General features: G+C 44.8%; 1 protein-coding gene across 1 annotated transcript; it reads left to right on the top strand.

The window, feature by feature from the left end:
• On the top strand, nt 1-22,067 carry TACSTD2 (tumor associated calcium signal transducer 2). The gene is made up of 2 exons (XM_004369125.1): nt 1-35; nt 20,846-22,067. The coding sequence occupies exons 1-2, from the start codon at nt 1-3 to the stop codon at nt 22,065-22,067; spliced, it is 1,257 nt and encodes a 418-aa protein (XP_004369182.1).
• The last annotated feature ends 4,255 nt before the right edge of the window (nt 22,068-26,322 follow it).

Here is a 26,322-nt window from a genome sequence, read left to right as displayed (position 1 = left end):
ATGGGGAAAGTATTGTGGGAACAGCTTGAAATAAGGTGAGTACAGACATCAGTTGGGAATAAGTTTCTCTGACATGGTAGGGGGTTTCAGCCTTGTGATTTGTTTTGCAGAGAGTGGATATATTGGTAAATATAGAGTTGCTGGCAGGTCTGGATATCATCTGGAAATGTTCACCACATTCTAAAAAAACTAATTTTCCTTGGCAGCCTTTAATGGAACCAAATCCTCCCAAGGGAACAACACTTCCCATTCCCTGGTGCCTGCCTCCAATAAGGAACAACATTCCCTGGAGTACTTGACTCTGAAGAGGCTGGCGCACACTAGGCCAAGGCTAAAGGATGAATGAGATGCTCAGTATCCTCAAGGATTTGGGAATGATCTTTGTTCTGAGGTTATCTACTGCCCAATCCTCAGAAGGAAACCCTGGTGGTGTAGTGGTTAAGCGTTCAGCTGCTAGCCAAAAGGTCGGCAGTTCGAACGCACCAGGCGCTCCTTGGAAGCCCTATGGGGCAGTTCTACTCTATCCTATAGGGTCGCTATGAGTCAGAATCGACTCGACAGCAACGGGTTTGGTTTGGTTTTTTTAATCCTCAGAACAGTCTGAATCCCAGAGAAGGTACATTTGACATAAAGCTGTTGGATGGATCTGTTTTGAATACAGACTCACTTCTCCTAGGATTTGGCCTGACAACTTCATCTGTGGGGATTGGGTCTGTGTACAAAGCCTGTCAATAATACCAAAAAGTTTTACTTCTCTGAAGAAAGAGTCTGAATTGCAGATATGTGCTTAACATAGCAATGCTTAGTCTCTGGCACAAATCCATCTGTCACAGGCTCTTTTCCTGCAAAGGGAGGGAACAGTGACATTGGAGGGACCAAGGTCTTGTCTCAAATGAATGCAGAGTCTATTTCAGGATTTCCAGCCCTTTTATATCTTGCCCCAAAGAGCTGACTTAATTGAAAGTGTTAGCACGTTGAGTTTAGTGATAGCCAAGAGAGAGCAAAGCCTGAGGGAGAGACTGGGGCTGGCCAAGGGACAGCCACCTGCTGTGGGGCTAGGTTTTAGCACCTGTTGTCTAGGGCCACATTTTCCCCAAAAACACACTACCATGGCCATCAAAACTAAAGTTTGCAAGATCAAAGTCACATAGAGAAGGCGTATTAATAAGAAATCAATTTTATACGTGTGTGTGTATATATATATATATATATATATATATATATATATATATCTAGGTGGTGCAATGAGTTGGAATCAACTCCATGGCAATTGGGTGGGGAGGGGACCTGCAAACAGTTAATATACTCAACTACTAACTGAAAGGTTGTAAGTTCAAGTTTGCACAGAGTGGCCTTGGAAGAAAGGCCTGGCAATCTACTTTTTACAAAATCAGCCATTGAGAACCCTATGGAGCACAGTTCTACTCTGACACACAAAGAGTCGCCATGTGTTAGAATCTAGTTGGCAGCAACTGGTGTGTGTGTACACATAAATACACATATATATATACATATAAATACATAATAATAGCTATTTATAAAACTTCAGTAAGTAATGCTTGTGGGCATGTAAGATGTTGAGGGTCCACTTGTACCTCATTCTTCATTCATCTGATGATTATGGTCTGCTTACTCCCACCCAAATCCACCCCATTCAAGAGTCCTCCTTTGTTACTGACAAAAATCTATGCAACCTTGTATTTTTTTCTTTCAGTGCTACTAATTGCTTAGTTTAGAATAGCAATTCAGAGATAAGGCTCTGGAGTCAGACTTTCTCAGTTTAAATTCCAATTTCACCACTTACTGTTGTATGATCCAGGAAAATTAATTTTTCCCTATCTGAGTTTTACTCTGTAAAATGGGGATTAAAATATCTCTAAGCACGTGGAATTATTGTGGGATTTAAATAAGGTAATCCATGTAGCATTTAAAACAATGCTTGGCATATTGTAAATCTCCGATGATATTAGTTATGCTTCTTATAATTATTGTTATTAGTATTCATTTGTAGTGCCCTTTTATAGTGCAGAGGCCAACGCTTTCATAGATTTTACATAGTAAGTCAAATTTATGGTTTAAATGACAGTTGGATCCTAACTAATTCTCCATTCTCCATTCTAAAGCTTTAAATACAGCAAGCGAGCATGGGTTGATTTTAGGATGAGCTAGAACTGAAGAAATTGAATTTACCAACCAAACATCCATATTTCAGAGGAAGGAACTAGAATATTAATTTGGTTGCTTTGAGTAGGAAGCCACAAATTCTAACACAAACTCACCTAAGCTAGGCTCAAACAAAGTAATTCACATAGCAGATGAACAGTAGAGCGGACTTTAGCGTTGGTTGAGTTAGTGATTTAATGTCATTATGGCCCTAGGTTCCTGCCATCTCCCTCCTCTTCCTTCCGTAGCACTGGCCTCATCCTGTCTGGTTCCGCTTGTGTTCGTATGGTGGCTGCCAACAGCAATCAGTTCACATGTGTTTTTTTTCATGTTCAGTGAGGAAGAGAAAGAGGCTAGCTACCCATGAAAAATTCATTACAGGAGTCACCAGGAACCTCTCCTAATGACTCACAGGCCACATAATGTCAAGCCTCCCCATATACACCTGGCACAGTCACTGGAAAGGGGGATGGTATTACCATGGTTTACTTAGACCAATCGGTTGGGGTGGACTGGATGTTGGAGACTCAGCCACAGTAGCCTCTGTAGGGATCATATTAAGAGGCTTTCAGATGGTACAGGGGCTTACCAACTCTTATGCTCCTTGAGTGCCAATGAATGTGTCTGTTCTGTTTACTACTGCATAACAAATGATCCCAGCCTTAGTGGCTTGAAGATACAATCATTTTACTACATCTTACCATTTATAGGTCATGCGTATAGGCAGGGTTCGGCTGAGAGTTCCTTCTGCTTCACATGTTGTCACTGGGGTCAGTCAGAGGTATTCAGTTGGCAGCTCGGCTGGTCTGAGGGTCCTAGAATGTCATCATGCACATGTTGGGCCCCTTAGTGGTGACAACTGGAAGGCTGGGCTCTGCTGGGCTGCTCTCCCTCTCCGTAGCCTCAGGGCCTTCCCATGGGCTCTCTCTAGCAAGGTAGCTAGACTTCTTACATGGCAGCTCAGTTTGCTATCCAGCTATGAGTGTCAGAGAAATTGTGACATAAAAGACAATTCCAAATGTTATCTTTAGTACACATAACAAACATAAAAAAACAAAACCATTTGTCATGTAGTCTATTCTAACTCATGGTGACCGCATGCGTGTCGGAGTAGAATTGTGCATCATAGGGTTTTTTCGTTTTTTTTTGATAATATTTTACTGTGTTTTTGATGAAGGTTTACACAGAAGTTTAGGTTCCCATTCAACAATTTCTACACAGATAGTTCAGTGACATTGGTTACATTCTTTGTCATTCATGAACATTCTCAACATTTCCATTCTGGTTTTCTGTTTCCATTGATCTAGTTTCCCTGCCCCCTCAAATTCTTTGTTTTAAAGTAACTGTTTAAAGTAATTTGGTCTCATATAGATGATTTTCTAAAGGAGCACAGCACTCAAGGGTGATTCTTTATTTTGTGAGCCAATCTGTTATTTAGCTAAAAGGTGACCTCAGAGGTGAGTTTGAGTTCAAGGTTTAGGGTAATAGTCTTGGGGAGTCCTCCAGTCTCAATCAGTCCAGTAAGTCTGTTTTTTGTTTGTTTGTTTGTTTGTTTGTTTGTTTTTTAAGAATTTGAAGTTCTATTCCACATTTTTCTCCCGTTCTATCAGGGTTCATCTGTTGTGGTCCTGATTAGAAAGGTCAGTAGTGGCATAGGGTATTCACTGGCTAATTTTCTGAAAGCAGACTGCTAGGCCTTTCTTCCAACGCGTCGCTTGGTGGACTCGAACCTTCAACTTCTCGGTTAGCAGCCGAGCACATTAAAGTTCTCTTTGACTTACTAGATAAAGTTCAGACTCTACAGTATGACTTACAAGGCCTTTCACAAGTTCTTATCTTAGGTCAAATCCCCCAATTATCACTGGAATGTAAGCTCCAAGAGGGCAGGGAACTTACCTGTCCTGTTCATTGTTTTATCCCTAGTACCTAGACAGGGTCTGGCACTTAGTAAGTGCTTAATACATATTTGTGGAAGGAAGGAAAGAAGAGAGGAAAGGAGAGGTGGAGGGAGAGAAGGAAAGAAGGATGTTAGTTCTTACAGCACTCTATTTCAGGGATCAAAATGTTCATAATCTAGTTCAATGTCTGGCTTCCTCACTAGATTGTAAGGTCCAAGGAGGTAATAACGTACCATATTCACTACTCCTAGCACAGTGCCTGGCACAAAGTAGGTGCTCAAAAAAAATTGTAAAATAAATGAATTAATAACAATGTGTAAGTGGACAAAGTACAGCTCGAGTGCTCCTTGGAAGCGAGGTCTCACTTACTTTGGACATGTCATCAGGCGGGACCAGTTGCTGGAGAAAGACATCATGCTTGGTAAAGCAGAGGGTCAGGGAAAAAGAGGGAGACTCTCAACAAGATGGATTGACACAGTGGTGGCTGAAACAATGGGCTCAAACATAGCAAGACTGTGAGGATGGCGCAGGACCAGGGCAATGCTTCATTCTGTGATACATGAGATCGCTAGGAGTAGGAGCCTGCTCGAGGCTCCTAACAACAGCAAAGTGCTTAAAGCACAGAGGTAAGAGCCTGAAGGAAAGACTTGACTCTCTGGAGACTGAGGATGGGGGTGGGGTGGAGGACATGAATGAACCCTTGAAAGTCTTTGGCTTACGGCTTCAGCTTCAGAGCCCAGCCTCATGCTAGCTGGCCAGTGGGTCCCTTTAGGCCCATGACTCTGGAAGGTTGAATATTTTACTTAGTTCTGATGTCCCTTTTGTGTATTCAGTTTCTTATTTGGCACAGGGATCCAGCCCTACTGGTTTTTTTCCAAGTCTTTTGAAGTGATGCCTGGGCTGCTTTGCCTCAGACTCCTGGAATGTGACCTCATTCCTTCCCCAGGTCAGTCCCCTCATTAATCAGACTGCCCAGTCCTGCTCCAACAGGCAGCCTGCCAGGTGTGAACCCAGCATAGGAGCTCCCCGTTCAGGGACGTAGGTAGCCTTTACTATTTAAAAGCATGGGCTTTGGAAACTTGAAAAGTTAGATGAGAAGCTTAGGGGGCAGTAAGTTTATGTTGAGGGTGGTAGAATAATTTGGAAAAGGATTACACAATTTGAATGAATCAATATCACTGGATTGCACATGTAGAAATTGTTGAAATGGCGTATCTTTTGCTGTGTATATTTCCACAAAAAAAAAACAAAAAACAAAAAGAAGTATGGCGTTTGGAGTCAAATAGACCAGGTTTTGGATACTAACTCCATCACTTTCTAGCTGTGTGAACTTGGGTGTTACCTACCTGTCTGAGCCTCAGCTTCATCATCTGCAGAGTGGAGCTAATAATAGTCCCTAGTTCATAGACTATTTGTGAGCCTAGACTACAGAGTTCAACAAATGTTTGATATTATTTTTCTGCTCAAGGATGGTCCTTGCCCTCTGGCAGGTTATGAATTTCTATGATGGAGCAGAAGTGGAGGGAAAGTAGGGTAAGGGGAACTAGCATGTATTGAGCACCTATGATATACCAGGCACTGTGCTAGCATGTCTGTGAGCGTTAGGTGCCCAAAACCCAACCACAACCCCATCAGTGCCTAACACTAGCTCAATTTTCCAAAGTCAGGAGTAAGATTTTAGCGAAGACCAACCTGGCTGGGTTGGAATCCCAGCTCTGAAACTCACTTGTTGTGTAAGTCTGGACAAGGGTCGTCCCCTCTCTGAGCCTCAGATGACCTTCTAGTTGCGGCTGACAGACTGTTGTGCAGTCTGTATGGGTTTACACCATGTAAAAATATTTAGTCAGATGATGCTCAATAAATGTTTCTTTCTTTCCAAAGGGACAGCTGACTGAGATCAGGGCTTGAATAGGGAGAGGGAGAACATGGGGACACGTCAGGAAGGGGGACTTTGGGCATCAGGATAGAGGCCAGGAAAGCTGGAGTGGACACACTTCATACTCTCTGGAAAACAGGACTGCTATAAACAGCATGAGCGGACCTCCCCTTTGGGCTAGCAAAAAGACTCAGATGGCTTGCTGCCTCTCTCTCCAACCTTCCTGGGCCCAGCCCTTGGGAGGGGATGGTAATGATACAGCAGGAAAGAGTCCAAACAGCAACTCTTAAGGTCAGCACACGTGGGTTTTAGCTCTGAGTCTGCAGCTTATCAGCCATATGACTTTGGACAAGCCCTGCTAATCTCTCTGAGCCTCAGTTTCCCCATCGGAAGTGGGAATAACACCATGTGTTCCAGTTATGTATTGTTGCATAACAAACTATCCCAACCAAAACATAATGGCTCCGAACAATTTATTATTACCTATCAGAATTCTGTGTGTTGACTGGGTTCAGCTGGATGGCTCTTGCTTGGGGTCTCATGCAGTTGTAGTCACGTGGCACCTGGGACTACAGTCATCTGAAGGCTTGACTGGGCTGGACACCCCAGATGGCTTTTTCACTCACATGTCTGGCACCTGGGCTGGGATGGCCAGAACAGCTGGGGGCTGGCTGGCATCTCTCTCACCATGTGGCCTCTTCGTGTGGCTAGCTGGGACTTCTTCACAGCATGGTGGTCTCAGGGTAGTCATACTTTTTACATAGCAACTGGCTTCCCCCAAATCAGGAGTTCCAAGAGACCGAGGTGGAAATGACAGAGTTTCTTTTAACCTAGCCTTGGAAGTCTCTCTGTGTCACTTCTACTATGGTCTATTGGTTATAAGTGAGACACGTGGCCAGCCCAGATTCAAGCGGAAGAGATGGGAGAAGTGTTAAGGATTTGTAGTCATCTTTAATCTGCCACAATTCTTGTTGTTGTTAGCTGCTGTCAAGCTGGCCCCCGACTCAAGGTGACCCCATGTGCAAAGGGATAAGGAAAGATGGCACATGTGACAGCCTGTAGTGTAAATCATTAAAGAGACATAGGATTATTGTTCCAAATCCATCCCTTCTTCTCTGCTCCCACCTATCTGCCCTAAATCAGACCCTCGTCCTTTCTATCCTGCACTAGAAGCTTCCAGAGCAGCCTCTCTGCTTCCTGTGTCTTCTTATCAAATTTATCCTTCTTAAGTGCTTGCCTCAGCGATCTCCCTAAAACATAAATATGCCTGCGTCTGTCCTCTAGCTGAAAACTGCCATTAGCTCCTTCATGATGTGGCTGTTTCTTGCTTGTGCAGCCTTGACTGGCCACACTCTCCCGACACCCAGCCAGGTTATTCTGCTCCGCATTCTGTCCCACATTGTCCATGCCATTCTTTCCCCACAACTCCCCTCTTTTTCCATCTCTGTCCCATGCCCCCTACCTTTCTGGTTAACCCTTACTCATATTTTAAGATTCCTTCAAACATCTTTTCCAGGAAGCCTGGCCCCAACGCTTCCCAACTGCGGCTCCATATATCTGTTTAATTCAGGTACCTTTTCGGTGGGCTCCCTAATGTCCTGTGCTCACTGAAGATTGGACTTCTTGCAATTCCTTAACAAGACATCCCTGACTCAGGACCTTTGCTCTTTCGGTTCCCTCTTTTTGGGTATTCTTTCCCTCGATAGTCACTAAATATCTGACTTCCACACTTCAGGTCACTATTCAAAATCTTACCTCTTCAGAAAGGCCTGCCCTGACCAGCCTATGAAACTAGCACACTCTCCATCACTCTCCTTCCCCTAACTTGCTTCCTTCCCTCAAGGCACTTGTCATCATCTGTCACAGTGTCTATGCAGTGGTGGAGCCAACTCACAACAGCTAGCAAGAGCCAATTGTGTGCATCTCTTTCAAATTGGTGTCCTGTGGTTCCATGTTGGTTGAAATTGTCAACGGTAGGAGCATATACAACAAGAAAATCACCAAGTGCTACCCCCCCCCCAAAAAAAAAAAACCCAAACAAAAAAACAACCCTTTTTTTCCCCTGGAGAATCATTTGTTAAACATCTAGCTGTATACTGTGGTGTGTATGTATTTGTGTATTGTTTATTGCCCTCACTAGATTTTAAATTCCATAAAGGCAGGGTCTATTTTTTTCTCAGCACTTAGTGCAATGTCTGACACAAAGCGTATGCTTAAAGGTGTTTGATGAATGAATGAACAAGTGAGCAAACAAATGAATAACAATAATCACACTCCATTGTAAGTTGAGCTCCTCAAAATAGCAGAAACTGGGTCTTTCTTCATCTTTTGTGTCCAGCACAAAGCTTCACACATAGTAGGAGCTCAGGGAATGCTGACAAGCAAGTGACTGCACTCTCCAACAGACAGTACCCAGGTTGACTCCATATGCACCCTGATGACCATCAAAAAATTGTACTGGCTTCCAGAGCAACAGATGAAGAAGGAGCATCAGGAATAGGAGGAGAATATGGAATGTGTGGCTAATTGCCTCCATGAACAACTGCCTCCTTTGCCATGAGACTAGAAGAACTGGATGGTGCCCGGCTACCATTACAGAACATTTTAATCAAAGATTTTATAGAAGAATCCTGATCAAAAGGGGAAAAATATAGAACAGAATTTCAAATGCTCATGGAATCCAGACTTCCTGGAGCCGTGAAGTCTGGATGAACCCCTGAAAACACTGCCCTGAGATAATCTTAAAGCCTTAAAACAAACAAACAAAAAACCCTGAAGTCTTCTTACAATCAAACAATAGTTTAGCTTAACCAGTGAAAAATGTCTGCCTTGAGCATTATGCATTTTTTAGGAATTATCTATGTGGGATCAAATTGATAACAGCACCTGGAAAGATTAAATAGGAACCCAAGGAGGGCAGTGAATTTACGTTAATGGAAGAGGAACAACTCAGGAAAGGAGGGTGAGAATGGTTGTACAACTCGAAGAATGTAATCAATGTCACTAAATGGTACATGTAGGCCCACATGTAGAAACTGTTGAATTGGTGTATGTTTTGCTGTATAGTCTCAACAACAACAAAATAAATCAGAAAATTATTTTTATCATTAAAAAAAGAAAAAAACTGGACTGGAGGGGGCAGCACTTCCTGATAGTTTCCAATATATGCCAAAGACAGAAACCTGAGCTAATGCAGCCAGGAGAAAAGCACTGAGCTTAAAGTCAGGGGCCCTGGTTTCTAGTCCCAGGGTAGCTATCTGCTTGCTATGTGTTCTTGGCCAAGTCGTTTCCCTAACCTTAGTTTTCCTATGGGCAAAATGAGACAATTGGGGATAGATGAGGTCTCTCTTAACCCACAAACCCTATGGTAGAGCTTGTAACTGGAGCTGCCCCAGGTGCGGTTGCTCTAAGGTAAGTGTGTACAGAAGGTGGCAGACCTGGCAGAACTGGCCTCCTACAGGTGCAAGAGTCAGGATGTGCCCGACCCCCCATAGCTGGAAGATGGCACGGTACTAGAGAGCCCGGAACGCTGGTAGCTGATGGGCCTTTTCCTCCCTCCATGTCTCTACCCCTGCCCAGAAACTACTCTGTGATCTCCATTCCAGCTCCTTTCACCCACTTCTGCCTCATGAGGCTGGTACTTGACTTGAAGCTTCCCTGAAAATGACTAGGGCTTTGGCTGCTCTGCCTCCTCAAGCTAGACACAGATGAGAGTCTTCCGCAACAGGGTAGAGACAGGAGGCTCTACACCCTAGTAATCTCGGCTTATTTTTGACAAACAGGTTGGCTAAACTGGTCGGCCAACACCTTGTTTCCTGTTATTTATGCTACATGGAGGTGTACCTGGCAGTTGAAAGAGCATGGCTTGGGTAGCAGAAGCTAACACTTATGGAGTGCTCACTGTGTGCCAGTATTGCTTTAAGCCAAAGGTTGGCAAACTATGAGTTTGTGGGCCAAATCAGGTTTTTTAGCCACCCCCTTTTTCTGTATGGCTCATGAGCTAAGAACGGTTTGTGCATTTTTAAATGATTATATAAGTACCTACATAATAGCCTCAAAATTTGTCCCTTGGCCCACAAAGCCTACAATGATTACTATCTGGCCTTTTATAGAAAGTTTCCTCATACTTGATCTAAGTGTTTAACATGTATTACCTCATAATCTTCACAATAATTCTATGAAGTAGGTTACTATTATTATCGCTATTTTACAGTTGAGAAAACAGCAACATAGAGAGGTTAAGTAATTTATTAAAACTCAAGTATCTGGTAAAACATGAAGCCAAGATTTGAACTCAGGCATCTTGTTTCTGAGTTCCCTTTTAAGATCAAACTGCCTAATGATTTCTCTAACTGGCTGTGTCAACTTAAACAAGTCATTGCACTTGTACAATGAAGTGAAGGCATTGAACTTCATCAGATTTTTAAATTTGATGGGGGGACGGGAGGACCTTGAAATGAGTAAACTTCAGAAAGTCTCTGGCACTCCCACGGGAAACTAACTACAAAACAGAGTGTGTTTGTGCACAGGTGCATTTATTTACAGAGAGAATCCATCACTTTTGTCAGAAATGGATTTCATGGCTCAGAAAGACTAGAATTACTGGACTAGACTTCTTGGAAGGTCGTCTCCAGCTTTAACATTCTTCTAGCCGTTGAAAACCCTATGTAGCGCAGTTCTACTCTGACACACATGAGGTTGCCATGAGTCAGTTGACTCGATGGAAGATGGTTTTTATGTTATCTATTAGGATTGCCATTTTTTCCCCTCAAATGTTATCTCTTTAGATTGCCTTTTACACCTAAACCTTATTTCTGTTGTCTTTTTTTTTTTTCCCCCAAATATTATCTATTAGGTTGTGTTTTTTCCCCTCAAAGTTGACTCTACATATTCATCACTTAAAAGAGCGACAGAGAGAGAAAACAGCCAAGCTTAAGAGCAAGTTAAGTTTTTCTACTGGTGAACTTGGCAACTCTAGGTAAACAATCTCTGTTAATGAGAGGACGGGAACTGTGGTTTATAACCCTTTGTTGTAATTATTCATACCTTTCTATGTTATTTATTCATCAAATATATATTGAAATCCTGCTAGTTGGTGGTTGCTGTGTGGACTGTGAGCTCCTCAGAATCAGGGGTTAGGTGCTATTTGCCTTTGAGTCCCCTCCGCGTAGTGCAGGCCTAGCACATGGTAGTCACTTAATAAAGGTTTGAAATGAATAAATGATGATTGACTGACGGCTGGCTGGTTGAATAGACAGATGGCTCAATGGATGTGTCAGAAATCAGTAGTGTGGGTGGGTATATTAGTTTCTTGTGGCTACCATAACAAAGTACTACAAACTTGGTGGCTTAAAACAACAGAAATTTATTTTCTCAAGTTCAGGAGGCCAGAAGAGTGAAATCAAGGTGTTGGCAGGTTTGGTTCCTTCTGGGGCTCTGGAGGAGAAACCATCCCATGCCTGTCTCCTAGCTGCTGGTGGCTGCTGGCAGTCCTTGGCACGTCTTGACTTGTGGCAGCATAACTCCCATCTTTGACCCCATCTTCACGCGTCCTTCTTCTCTGTGTCTCTGCCTTCTGCCTTCACTGTGTCTGTGTCTCCCTATGTCCCTTCCTCTGTCCCCTCCTCTCCTTATAAGGACACCAGTCATTGGATTTAGGGCCCACCCTAATTCCAGAATGGCTTCATCTCGAGATCCTTAACTAGTTACATCTGCGAAGACCATATTTTCAAGTAAGCTCACCTTCTGAGGTTCTGGGCAGACACGAATTTTGGAGGGACACTCTTCAGCCCACTATGGTGGGAAAAGGAGGTTCAGTGTACTGAGCAGTTTAGCTTCTGTCGGTTCCTGGTTGCCTTCCATTCAGTAGCTTTCTGTGTTCTTGGAAGCTTTTGAGGGCAGTCCTTATTTTCCCAGCAGTCATGGTTTGAAAGGTTATAGCTAAAGTTTAGCTGACAGAGCCAGAACTTCCCACAAAAATCCAAAGAAATGAATCCAATTTCTCCCATCCTACTTGGGCCAGAGGAACAGCTGAGACTTTCTTGCCCTTTGTCTTGGACCCATACATCTCAGAATTAAAGAACAATGAAGCCTCCTTTCTCTCGCCTGCCTCATTCTTCCTGGACTTCAGAACTTCTCCTCTCTCTCCCACTCCTACTCGCCTCCACGTCCATCCCTGATGTAAGTCTAGTGACTCATGACTGCTGAGAGCAGGGATGGAGTGACAGCCCCTCAGCACACTCAGCTCCTGGACTGATGTGACTGGCGAAGCCTCAAGATGAACAGCAACAGAGACAGGGAGCGCAAAAGGGCAAATTGCCGCAGAGAAGAAGGCTTGGTATGCATGCCTATGGGAAAGGAAGCATAAGTGCTACTACCAGGAAGATAGGAAAGTTTCAGCCTGCTCTTCTGCTGTGTACAAACCACTCACCTGCATGAGGCTGCCCTTTCTTCATCTGTAGAGCGCAAATAATACCTTTTCTGCCTTCCCAAAAGGGCAATACTCAACCAAGATGTCAGATAGTAATAACTGTAAGTCGTTGAATAAAATCTAAGCCATATCATTACTTAGATATAGTTGAGAGACTATTTTGAGGTTCTGATTCAGCAGTTGTAGAAGAGGTTGTGATGTGGTTTGAATTTATCCACTAGTGAATGTGTTGGAGTTTAAAACATTTGGGTACACTTGAAAACATTATGCTGAGTGAAGTCAGTCAGTCACAAAGGGACAAATATTGTATGATTCCACTTATATGGAATATCTAGGACAGGCAAGTGTATAGAGATGAAAGTTCGTTAGTGATTACCAGGGGCAGGTGGGAGGAAGGGGAAAAGGGGGACTCACTGCTTAGGGGACACTGAACTTCTGTTAAGGGTGATGGGAAAATTTGGAAATGGATAATAGTAATGGTTGAACAACATGATAAATGAAACTAATGTCACTGAACTATACATGTGAAGCATGTTGAAAAGGCAAACAACTTGTTACATATATATTTACCAAAATAAAAAGAAACTGAGGTTCAGGAAATTCATATGGTCTGTAGCAACATGTGATAACCGAAAGAGCATAGTCTCAAAACCAGATTAAAATGAACGTAATTCCAGTTTTGCCATTTATAAGCTATGTACTCTTGGCCAAGTGTCCTTTTGCCTCAATTTCCTTATCTATAAAGTGGGTATAATAAAGCCTACCTCATACAGCTGTTGTAAGAATAAATATATGTTGAGTAGCTGGCCCATAATAGGCTCTCAATAAATTGTAGATATTATTAGTATTGCCCAGAAACCATCTGTTACTAGAAAAGAGGAAATCAGTCAATAGTTAAGGGGCAGTTTTGGATACTCCTACCTTCCTGGGCAGAGGAGTTGAGAGGCAAGACAAAAGGAGCAAAACCTCCTTCACAGTATCCCCAGGATCCTCTGCTGGTATTTCCTGAGACTGCCTAGTTGCATAACACTGATTGCTGGACTAGGCCACTGGTGGAAACAACACCACACCCCAGACTGTGAGGTTGGCACAGGAAGAAGGAATGGGGACGTTTCACCTGGAGAAAGGTAGGAGAGGAGGCAGGAAGGAGAGAGAAGGAGAGGGGAGGGAATTGAGGAACAGGAGAGCTGGCTTCAAAATATGCAAGGAGTCATCAGGTAGAAAGTGACAAACACTATTTTTTGCTTCAAGAGTGGAAATCTGGATTGGTTTGTGAAAATTATAGAGGCACTGAATTTCCATAAACAGAGTGAACTCTCTCGTACAGCTGGTTGGGACCAGAATGGGCTGTCCTGTGGGGAAGGAAGAATGCACCCTCATAACAGGTAGAGCATAAGCAGCTGATTAGGATCAGGAGAAGGGAATCCCCCTTTTGGGTGGGACAGGAATAAATGACCTTTAAGATCCCTTTTGGAAACCCTGGTGGCGTAGTGGTTAAGAGCTACGGCTGCTAACCAAAAAGTCAGCAGTTTGAATCCACCAGGTGCACCTCAGAAACTCTACAGGGCAGTTCTACTCTGTCCTATAGGGTCGCTATGAGTCAGAACTGACCCAATGGCAACAGGTTGGTTGTTGGTTTAAGATCCCTTTCTATAATTCTAACCATCATTTGGATCAGGACTACCCAGAAAGGCAAGCTATTTGGGGGTGACAGCAGCATATTTGAGACTCCTCACCACCTGCCCTCATCTCTGGAAAAGCTGGGAGTGCTTAGACTCAGAAAACACCTTCATACCCCCTCCACTGGGCGTCACTTATCACCTGGCCAGCTCTGGGAAAGGAAGTACCATGACTCATAAATGTGGGGCTTGAGAAACGCCACTGCCTCAGGAATGTTGTGACAAGATTTCCCAACCCCTCTTCATTCATTGCCAAATTTTCTCTGAAACTGCTAGGCCCAAGAGCCTGTGAGATTAACTACAAAATAAAGTACAAACTTCCGGGTGTTTTATTGGCTTTTCCAAGTGAAAAGCACTTAGAAAAAAAGCCAAGTACGTATGTCTAAAGGAAGAGACCAGAATGAAAGGGGAGTCATTTATGGTTTGCAGTTTGTGATAGGGCAATCAAGAAGTGCAGATACTGAAATGAAACCATGACACCCACTTTAAGGTGAAATTACAGTCATCTTTCAAACCCTGGTGAATTGCAAGAACCAAACAGAGCCACAGACGTCACAGCTAACCCCTCCTAAAACGTGGAATAAGGCCTTACCTGACTGAGCAAGTGCAAACAGAGACATGTGTTGTCTTCCCAGTGAAGTGAAAAGCTCAAACATCGCTACACTGCCGGTACACAACCCACACTCAGTGTACCATCCCAACATCTTTGACCAACCCTTGCTAATTCAAGACCCTTCAGCAAAAGACTAAAGTGCATCTTGGAAATTGGTAGGTGTTCATGTCACCAGTGCTGGGCTCAAATTCTTCCTCTATTGATCCCTAGCTGTATGACCTTAAGCCTCAGTTTCTTGATCAGGTGAATGGGGACAAGAACAATTATCTTCTAGGGTTGCTGAGGGAATCACAGGGAATTTATTTATAATGTGCCTGGCACAATGTTGGTGATCAATAAATGGCAGTTCATATTAATAATAGACACCACAGAAATAGAGAAAAAGACAAGTAGAAGTGAAAATAGAAAATTTACTTCAAATAAAAAAACCCAGACCCACTGCCATCAAGCCAACTCCAACTCATAGTTCCTCCAAAACCTAATTTTTTTACTGTGAATATTTTAAGCAAAGAAGAAAATACAGGGTGTGTACTCATCACCTGGCTCTTTTCAATTTTAATATTTTGCAATATTTGAGTCACATTTTTAAAGAAAAGAAACACTGAAGATACAGTTGTGTACCCATTGCTTATCCCATTTTCCACGTGCCCACTCCCCAGTCTCCGGGCTGACTTCTCACTCTTTCCATGTTCCCTTTCTTGAGACCTCCTTCCTTCCTGAGCTAACCATCACTACAGCCAACCTCTCTCTCTGCAATTTCTGCATTCTGGTTCCTCTGGGGCTCCAACTTCCCTCTGAGAAGGAAGAGCTACCCTGACTCCCTTCCAGCACTTCCCACTGTCTCTACAGATGTTCCTTAAAGAGGCCAAAGCTGACGATGGCCAGGTCAGAGAGAGGAGTAAAGACTTCACAGAACTGTGTCAGGCAGCTTCACAGAAGCTGTGCTACAGGATCCTCACGCAGCTCTAAGAGGCGACCAGTATCCTTGTTATACAGAAAAGGAGGCCAAGGGGAAGGACTGCCCATGGTCCCTAGCTAATAAGTGGCAGTGAATTCATACGAAGGCTGTTTTCCTACAGCAGAACAGAGACAACTTGACCACTTCCACTCCAAAACTACCTAGGGGACCTGCTGAGGAAAGGAGGAACTGGTGGTTAATGGGTAAGTCGTGGGGTTTTCAGGTTGTGGGTCCACTGTTGTGCTCCACACAGTTAGCTATTTGTTCACTCTTCTTGAAACTAGAACTTTCTAAAAATATTCATACAACTAACGCAAAGGAAAAAAAAGGAAAGGAAAATCCAAGGAACATGAGCCTCTAACCTCTCTCACACCTTCCATCCTCTTCCAATCTTTAACTTATATATACAGTTGCTGTCAGGAGACCTGGATTCTAGGCCCAGCCTTGGCACTTATGAGCATGTGACCGTGGGCAAGTCCTTCTCTTCCCCTCCCAAGGCCTCTGTTTCCTCATCTGTAAAGTAGGGATAATAATATCTTCCCTGCCTACCCCCCAGGGGTGTTAGAGAGACTTCCAGAGATGATGGGAGTAAAAATGCTAAAGTACTAGCTGCATCTAGATATTCTAGGTGTTTCTTGCCTCTTGGAGGTCGGGGGATGGTGGCAGGAAAGGGGGTATTAGTGGAAGCCCTTGGGCAGCTCCCCTCTCCAGCACCAGCTCCTTGGACCTGACCTTCAGCGATCCCACTATCACAGGCTTTACGCAGAACCCTTTAATGATCTCCAAGCATTCTCACATTCCTGAGATGGTTGATAATGATAGCTAAGATTATGAGTACCTACTATATGCGCCAAACACTATCTTGAATCATTAAAATAATTCTGGATGGTAAGTATTCTCCTTTTTTCTTAAACATAGTTTTATTTCTGTGTTCTGTTTTTATAAATCACACCCTTTAATATAAAACTGCCATGGTGGCACTGGTCTGTTGCCAAGAGAATCATGCAATGAACAACAGTTGATAAAAGAGCATGAGAAGAGCTAGTGAAGTATGAAGTTCACTGGGGGGAAAAGCATGTTTTTATTAATAAGGAAGGAATCGTTCTTTTCTGAGAATGGGGGAATGTAGGCATTCTTACCCCCATTTTACAGCTGAGAAAACTGAGGTTCAGAGGGGTGAAATAACTTGCTTAAAACCACACACCAATGAGAAGTATGAAGCTGGGGTTTGTGCCTAAGTTTCGCTGTACTCAAAGTCCATTTTCTTTCAAGCACATCACACTGCTTGCCTACAGATTCCCCGGTTGCTCCTGGCTTCGTCAGACCACATTCATCCTCCCTATGGCCACAAGACTGACAAAAGTGTGGGATCAAGCATAAAAGCAAAAACAACACTCAGGGCATTACCTAGTCTTCCTTGTACTTGGGTGTTTCGAGAGTAGGTTAGGGTGGTGATATAGCTTCATGGCTGGGTAGGTGGTGAGAACTGGACTGGGAGAGAAGTATTGATATGGTTAATAGGAACACTCCTAGGAAAGAATATTGATACTATAACATTCTGGGCACAAGTCAATATTAATTAACCCAATAAACATCACTGGATGCCCAATATATGCCGGGGAGTCTCTGGGTGGTGCAAATGGTTAATGAGCTCATCTGTTAACCGAAAATCCATCAGAAGGAATGCTTAGTGATCTACTATCAAAAACTCAGCCATTGAAAGCCCTATGGAGCATAGTTCTTCTCTGACACACATGCGTCAACATGTGTAAGAACTCTACAGAACTGGTACCAGTAATATATGCCAGTGCTGGGGCTATAGCGTCGCTATGAGTCAGAATCGACTTGACCAGGTTTGGTTTGGTTTAAGGAGGGCAACAACGTTCAGATGTTGTTCCTGCCCCTTATATACACTTGGCAAACTTGAGTTCATGGAATGATTTTGTTAAATATTTTAAAATTAACAAAAAAATACAGTGATAAAGCCGACGTGTGATATTTTGTAGACCTAGGCAGGAAACAGATCAAGAGACAAGGGAGAATCAGAGCTGTGTCTGTGTTTACTTAATGAGTTCATCGTAGAGTTTGAGTGCCTGTTGGTGAAACTCTTGCAGAGCCACAGAATTTAAGGAAGTGGGAGCTGGGGCTTGTTGGTGGAGAGGTCCCTAAGATCCTTTTTGGTTCACTCTCTCTTGTCACAGAGGATATAGAGGCCAGGCTGGTAACTTTCTAGCCCCATGCTCCTTCTATCCTTGTTCTCCCAGCACCTAACATGAATGGATGAGGCAGAGGTTTGGAGACTCCAGGGCACTGGCCGGACTGAATAAAGTACAGCCATCTGGGGCTGTCCTAGCTAAGCAGTCAACAACATCATCAAACACCTTCCTTAGACCTGAGAACTTTCCCCCATCAGCTTTCCTCTTCCCAGTCTGGGACCTAGTGGGTGGCGCTCCGTGGGTAGTACAAATGATTAAGCACTTGACTACTAACAGAAGGGTTGGAGGGTCGAATCCACCCTGAGGCACCTCAGAAGACAGCCCCGGCAATCTACTTCCAAAAGGTCACAGCTACTGAAAACCCTATGGAGCACACTTCTACTCTGACACATGTGAGGTCGCCATGAGTTGGAATTAACTCTCCGGCAACTGGTTTTGTTTTTGCTTTATTTTCCGGTCAGTTGTAGAGGATGATGGCTACATGGTCAGTAGCTTTAAAAGTGAGAAAACGGGATAGATATTTTAAAAGTAAAAATGCAACCTAACAATTTTACATTGTCTTACAGTTTATTAAAGCTTGGACATCTATTATCTCATCAATTTAGATTTGATTCACAGAATAACCTATGAAATAGACACTACTGTCCCCATTTTATAGATAGGAGGACAAGCCCAGACAAGTTAGTGGTTGCTGTTCGGGTATGTACAGAGAACTAGGAAAGCACAGAGAGGGAGTATCCCACTTAGTACAACAGGAAGGGACTTTATCAGAGAAGGCTTCTGGAGGTGACATAATAAGAGTAGAGTAGGAAAACACAATTATGCACTAAATAGGTGAAGAAAAGGACACTCCAGGTAGATGACTTTACAAAGGCTTGAAAACAAGAGGAAGGCTGGAAAAGTTTGACAGGAGCAAGACAATGACGACAGCAGCAAACATCTACCCACTTCTTACTATGCGTAGATACTGCTAGGTACTGTTCTAACTGGTGTATCTACATTAATTCTCACATCTGCCTTGTAAGGTAGGTACCATTATTATATTTATAATATCATCCATTTTACAGATGAGGAAACTAAGGCACAGAGAAGTTAAGTAGCTTGTCCAAGGTCATACGTGAACGGTCTTACGTACTAATTAAGGAGTATGAATTTTATCCTGAGAGTCAAGAGCCCCCCTTGAAGGCTGTTTAGCAGAGAGATGGGCACAGATTTGTGATTTAGAAATTCTACTCTGAAGCAGGGTGGATTGGGTGTTGAAAAAAGGAAAAGAAAAACGAGCCTGAGTAGGCTATTGGTCCAAAGAGGGCCTGAGTAGGCTATTGGTCCAAAGAGGGCCTGAGTGGAGACAGTGGGAACAGAGCAGAGGAGTATCACAACACCTAGTGCTTGTAGGTAAGAAATTGTCCCTCACATGTCTCAGCTTCATCTACCTGTAAAGACAGAATAATGGTATTTCCATCTACCTGCCTCAGGAATTGCTTGAAAATTAATGGGGCAGAGGCTGGGCTGGCTTTCATGGGCTAAACCACACCTCCTACTACTGCTGGTGCTCATTAAATGCTGAACATATAAAATGCGCTTTGAAGGAGAAGTTGGGAATAATTATACTTTGCTAATTATTGCTAATTTTATCACAGCTTTGAAACCCCACTTTCTCAATGGTTTAAAAAAAGATTGCAATACCACCATCCCATTAAAGTAGCCACACAGTGGCAGACAAGCAATTTCTCACAGATCCCATTCTTTCTTTATTTGAAGTGGTTCAGCTACTTCATGGGACACAAAAAAACAAGCAATGATGTGAGCTTTTAGAAGCAAATTGTAAAAACAATTCATAATCTTGCTGGTTCTTTTAAAGAATTTGTTCTTTTTCCTATCCTTGTACTGAATATATACATAAATATTATGTGTTTGTGTGTGTATAAGGAGCCCTGGTGGCACAGTGGTTAAAGCATTCAGCTACTAAGCAAAAGGTCGGCAGTTCAAACCCACCACCTGCTCCGTGGGAGAAAGGTGTGGCAATCTGCTTCCATAAAGATTTACAGCCTTGGAAACCCTACCGGGGCGGTTCTAGTCTGTCCTATATAGGGTTGCTATGAGCTGGAATCAACTGGACAGCAATGACATTGTGTGCATGTGTGAAGGAGAGAGAAAAAGTGATTAACAGAAAATTTAATACATTGGACACAAGGACACCTAGGTTTTACCCATAACATGGTGACAGAACTGCTTCCCTACCCTTTCTTCAGATTCTGCACCACTTTGTTCCCGCAAACATTTATTTAAGGTCCCAAATAAGCCAGGCAGGGTACCAAAGACCCCTCCCAGGAATCTGAGGAAATAAACTCACTTAATAGCTTTCCCCTCTGGGTGATCTTGGGTCTGTCTCTAACTCTTAGATGCACCACCTATAAAATGGATCTGATAGGTAGTTCATACTTGTCAGGACTGCCATAAGGATAAGATGATGTTTATGAAATGTAAACTATATAAATGTTTGCTATTATGGAAACTGGAGAAAGAAGAGACGGAGGGAAAGAACTTGAGGGGAGGTATAAAACCAAGAACTAAACTCTTGCTGTGGAGAAAACTGCTCTACAGGGTTTTCTTGGCTGTAATCTTTACGAAAGCAGATCGCCAGGCCTCTCTTCTGCAGTGCCGCTGAGTAGGTTTGAATGCCCACCTCTCTTGGTTAGTAGCCAGAGCAAACATTTTGCGCCACCCAGGGACCCCTATGGGAGGGAGAGAGATTAGGAAAAAGAGAGGGGAAAAAAAAAAAGAAGGAAAAACTGAAAAAAAGCGACTGTCCCGAACCAACCGTACTTTTCAAAGAAACTACTGAGAATTCCTGCCACAGAGCGCTGCTGGAGGCCTGAGGTCCTCAGCGGGAGACTGTGCCGAGGGCGGGTCCCTCCCCAGGCGTGGCCAGGCGGGCCGGGGGTGGTTCCCCACAGTCCGCAGGTGAGTATCGGTTTTCCTCTCCCTGGCTTTCGGCACGGGCGGGACCAGCCTCCGCTCCCCGGATTCTATTGCGGGCGGCGCAGGGCCGGCTCAGCCTTCCGTAGGGACAGGGGGGAGGGGGCGGCAGGATGTGTCACCCAAATACCAGGCTCGAGTCGGCGGCCGAACCGGCCGAGCAGGTCAGGCGGAGTATAAGAGAAGGCGGGAGCGGCCGGGCGGCAGACGCCAGGAGACAGTCCTAGACCGCGGAGCCGGAGCCCAGCCGAGCCCTCGCGCCTCGTCCGCCCGCGTCCCGTCCGCGCCTCTCCGCCCCATCATGGACCGGGGCCCGGTCCTTGCACTGCCGCTGCTGCTGCTACTGGCAGCGGCGACCGGCCGCACGGCCGCGCAGGACAGCTGTACGTGCCCCACCAACAAGATGACCGTGTGCAGCTGGGACAGCCAGAGCGGCCGCTGCCGGTGCCAGGCGATGGGCACCAATCACGAGGTCAACTGCTCCACGCTGACGTCGAAGTGCCTGCTGCTCAAGGCGCGCATGCAACGCCCCAAGGGGGGCCGCGGGCTGGTGCGGCCGAGCGAGCACGCGATCGTGGACAACGACGGCCTGTATGACCCCGAGTGCGACCGAGAGGGCCGCTTCAAGGCCCGCCAGTGCAACCAGACGTCGGTGTGTTGGTGCGTGAACTCGGTGGGCGTGCGCCGCACGGACAAGGGCGACCAGAACCTGCTTTGCGACGAGGTGGTGCGCACGCACCACATCCTCATCGAACTGCGCCACCGCCCGGGCGCTCGCGCCTTCAACCACACGGCCCTGGATGCCGAGCTGCGGCGGCTCTTCCGCGAGCGCTACCTGCTGCAGCCCAGGTTCGTGGCGGCCGTGCACTACGAGGAGCCCACCATCCAGATCGAGCTGCGGCAGAACGCGTCGCAGAAGGCCCCTGGAGACGTGGACATCGCCGACGCCGCCTACTACTTCGAGAGGGACGTCAAGGGTGAGTCGCTCTTCTCTGGCCCCGGTACCTTCGACGTGCGCGTGCGCGGCGAGCCCCTGGTAGTGGAGCGGACCCTCATCTACTACCTGGACGAGAAGCCCCCGCGGTTCTCCATGAAGCGCCTCACGGCCGGCCTCATCGCCGTCATCGTGGTGGTCGTGGTTGCCCTCGTCGCCGGAGTGGTCGTCCTGGTGATGAGTAACCGGAGGAAGTCGGGGAAGTACAAGAAGGTGGAGATAAAGGAACTGGGGGAGTTGAATAAGGAACCGAGCTTGTAGGTACCCGGCGGGACGGGGTGAGGTGGGGTATCGGATTTCAAGATCGGCCCAGATCAAAGTGAGTAACGCTTCTTGATTTTGGCCCAAAGGAGATATTTCTTCTCCCAAATCTCTTGCCCTCCCCACCACCAAGTTTAATAAATCCTGTTTAGAAACATTTGTAAAATTTCCTCCCTTTCGGTCCAACAAGAAACGGGACTTTGAGAGTTAAAGAAGGGATGGTGTCGGTTATGAATGAGAAACAAGTGGATGACAACCCAAGCATTGTCTGCAAGCGATGGAATCGATTTTGAAGGTTTCATCGGGTACAGATGGGAAACCGCGTTTTTACTATCTTGGACTTAGGATACTCGATTAGCTCCGCTTGTATGATGGCCTTCCTGATGGAAAGAGGAGTTTGTTAATTGGGCCTCTGTAGTAGCCTCGTTTACCATCGTTTGTATTACCCACCACATATGCTTGTCACCAGGAAAGAATCCTGTTTCAGCTGCCTGAACACAATTTAGACTTGAGGGCAGACTTTGACGCAGAAACTCGGCATCTATTCTTCAGCTCACCCTTATTACGGCTGATATTAGTAATGTTTTCTTTTGTAAAATGTTTGTACATATGTTGTCTTTGATAATGTTGCTGGGATTTTTTTTTAAAGAATTTAATAAAATATGGAAAAGACACAAACCAAAAGATGGAGTTTGTGAAAACTTGCCCCGGATTTTATACCTCTTTGGTCTCCTCTAATTTCCCATGACTCAGATTTTTTCATTTCAAATTCTAACCCTTTTGCAGGAGCAGGTATTTCATATTGCCATTCTGGTTATTTTCTGAGATGTCCTTACTTCAAAGTGCAGAAAGGTGGACCAGAGGGAGGAGGCTAGAACTAGCTGCTGGGGTGGGGTGGGTGGGGGTAGTGTTTGGTTATCTCTGAATAAGTATGCTTGGCAGTGGAGAAGTAAAACTCTTTAGTTTCACAAGCGCTTATCTCCTTTGAACCCCAGCCCTACTCTGAAGTAGATGGTAGTATTCCCATTTAGCTCTTGGGCAAATTGCTTAATCCTAAAGTATGGTAGCTCTGAGAGAGTTTAATAACTTTCCCTAATAATTACAACCAGTCGGTAGTGAGCCCTACGCTCAGGCTGTGTGCAGGTTTTCCTAAGATGTTTACCGGTCACTTGCTTTAAAAAACATTTATTTCCAGTCAGCTGTAAAAACTAGCCATGTGTCTCCTTTATACTTATCTCCTCTTTTTCACATGTTCACTTCTGTAAATCTAGCTGTGTTAACTCACTGAGCAGGGGAGTCTACAAGTAAAGAAGTTACTGCAATTACTGGAAAACCAGTGCTGCAATAGATACTGAAATAAGGCATGTAGGAGGGAGTGGTTGGCATATCACGTACCAGTGGTCCTCAACATGCCGGCCTAGTGTGTCAGAGTAGAACTGTGCTCCATAGGGTTCTCAATGGCTGTTTTTTCAAAAGTAAATCGCCAGACCTTTCTTCCAAGGCACCTCTGGATGGACTCAAACCTGGTTGGCAGCCAAACATGTTAACAGTTTGCACCACCCAGGGACTCCAGCATATCAAGGACCCTGGGTGGCAGAAGCAGTTTGTGATCAGCTGCTAACCAAAAGGTTGGCAGTTCGAACACACCCATCAGCTCTGCAGAAGAAAAGATCTGGCGATCTGCTTCCATAAAGATTACAGTCAAGAAAACCCTATGGAGCAACTCTACTCTGTAACATATGGGGTCGCCATGAGTTCGGGGCAACTGTATGGCAGCTGACAACAACCACAAGAAAAATAGCAAAAGTAGCAAATAGCTAGATCCAGGACTTCAGTTTTTTTCCTGTAACCTATTTTATGCCCCTTCTCCTAGCCCTAGTCTATGGTCTGTGCCTACCCTTGAAGGGTGTAACATCATGGGGCAGGCTGCTAACAACAAAAAGTACTCAGTCACTACCTCACTGCCTTAGCATCCCTGCTTGGAGCTACAGCTGGTATGCGTTTGTGAAGTGGTATACATTATGGTTCCAGTTGTCCGAGCCCTCACAGGCTGCAGCCACTTAGGAAGGAACTCCCTTCGTGCCTCAGACCTCTCAGGCTTAGATGTGGGCTGGCTCTCTTTCAGTGGGAAGGACAGCAGAAGTGCCTGAGGTTAGAATGGGCTCCCCAGGTGCTTTCCACTCCCTGAGTCACTGAAGTGCCGTAGGGAAAGGGACCTTGGCAATCACCTCTGACCTAACCCCTCATTTTACAGATGAAAGGGCGAGTGGCTTCTCAAGATCAAGGTTAATGTTTCAGGGGTGTAGCTGGAACTAGAAAGTCTCATGAGTCTTAGCCCAGTGTTGTTTTCACTACACCACACTGCCGTTGTTTCAACAATCACTTCAAAAAACTATCACTTGCCTGCTTAGTCATAAGCATTAACTAAGGACTGAGTGGGCAGCTGAACAAAGGAGGCTCCCTGAAAAAGCCCATTCCTCCCCCATCAGAGTGTCATTCCTGGATAACTTAAATGTCGGCATTAATTCTGGACTATGAGGCCTTGTACTTTATAGCACTTTATAGTTTACAAAACACTTTCACGCATATAATCTCCTTTGAGAGCCCTGGTGGCACAGTGGTTAAGAGCTGCGCTACTAACCAAAAGATGGGCGGTTCGAATCCACCAGCTGCTCCTTGGAAACCCTCTGGGGCAGTTCTGCTCTGCCCTATGGGGTCACTATGAGTCGGAATCAAGTCGATGGTAATGAGTAATCTCCTTTGAGACATTGACTTGCTGGAAATAGCCCAGGTCTTGACAAACCTGAGTTCAAATTCTGCTTTACTGGGCAAGCAAGTCACTTAACTCTCCTGTTTCCTTATTTGTTAAATGAAACTACCAATCTCTTTCCCTACTGCAAAGATTAAATTAGGTAATTGACTGTAAGGGCCTAGAACAGTCTTAGTTCAGTGGTAGCATGCTTACCTTTGTTAAAAATAATCAAAACTCTGCGAAAATTTGAACATAGGTTTATTCTGAACAATTATTCTATATGCCTATAAGGAGACCATTTTGATTCCCAAAAAAGCACATGGCTTGAAAAAGCTAGGTACAACGAGGATTGTAAAGAGAAGCCAAACCAAACCCAACCAGTTGCCATGGAGTCAAGTTCCGACTCATAGTGACCCTATAGGACAGAATAGAACTGCCCCATAGGGTTTCCAAGGAGTGGCTGGTGGATTCGAACTGTGGACCTTTTAGTTAGCAGCTGAGCTCTTAACCACTGTGCCACCAGGGCTCCATAAAAAGAAGATACTGCCCTCGAGTTGATTCCGACTCATAGTGACCCTGTAGGACAGAGTAGGACTGCCCCATAGGGTTCCCAAGGAGTGCCTGGTGGATTTGAACTGCTGACCTTTTGGTTAGCAGCCATAGCTCTTAACCACTACACCACCAGGGTTTCCAATAAAAAAAGAAGAAGCGGGAGAAATATAGAATATCAACCATTGGCTAATCTTAACATGATTGTATTAAACCCTGCCCTCTCCCTTTTACTGATGTCAACAGATATCAGGTCACAAGATGGCCTCTGGCCCTCCACCCAGTCATATCTTTTGAAATTCAAATTCAGCAAGCCTGGCTTCAAACAGGAAAGAAAAGATGAGTAACTCTGGGGGAAAGAAAAGCTGCTGGCAGAATCAATCCTGGTCAGGAACTTCTTTACAGTGACTATTTGGTTTAGTGGGTAAGAAAACCCCAAAATCAAGCAAGATGCCTGCCATCATCTTTGAACCTTCCATGTGGGAGACCTGGGTTCAATTCCCAGCCAATGTACCTCATGCACAGCTATGTGGAGGCTTGCGTGTTGCCCTGAGGCTGAATAGGTTTCAGCAGAGCTTCTAGACTAAGTGGACTAGGAAGAAAAGCCTGATGATCAATTCTGAAAATCAGCCACTGAAAACCCTATAGATCACAATGGTCGTTCTTCAGCCAATCATAGGGATGATGCAGGACTGGGTAGTGTTTCATTCCACTGTGCATGGGGTTGCCATGATTCAGGGGCACGTTAACAACTCCACAGCAGTAACAACCACAGAACAGCCTGGGTACATAGTGAGAGTTCAGTGCATCTTAAATTTTCTCTTCTCCTCTAGACTTCAGCTGCTAACCAAAAGGTCAGCAGTTCGAATCTATTGGCTGCTTGGAAACCCTATGGGGAAGTTCTACTCTGTCCTATAGGGTTGCTATGAGTCGGAATCGACTCAACACAACGGG

Source organism: Trichechus manatus, unplaced genomic scaffold (genome assembly GCF_000243295.1).
Source record: "Trichechus manatus latirostris isolate Lorelei unplaced genomic scaffold, TriManLat1.0 scaffold00003, whole genome shotgun sequence".
NCBI lineage: Eukaryota > Metazoa > Chordata > Mammalia > Sirenia > Trichechidae > Trichechus > Trichechus manatus.
Note: the sequence above shows the minus strand (reverse complement) of the source record. Positions and strands in the feature narration are given on the sequence as shown.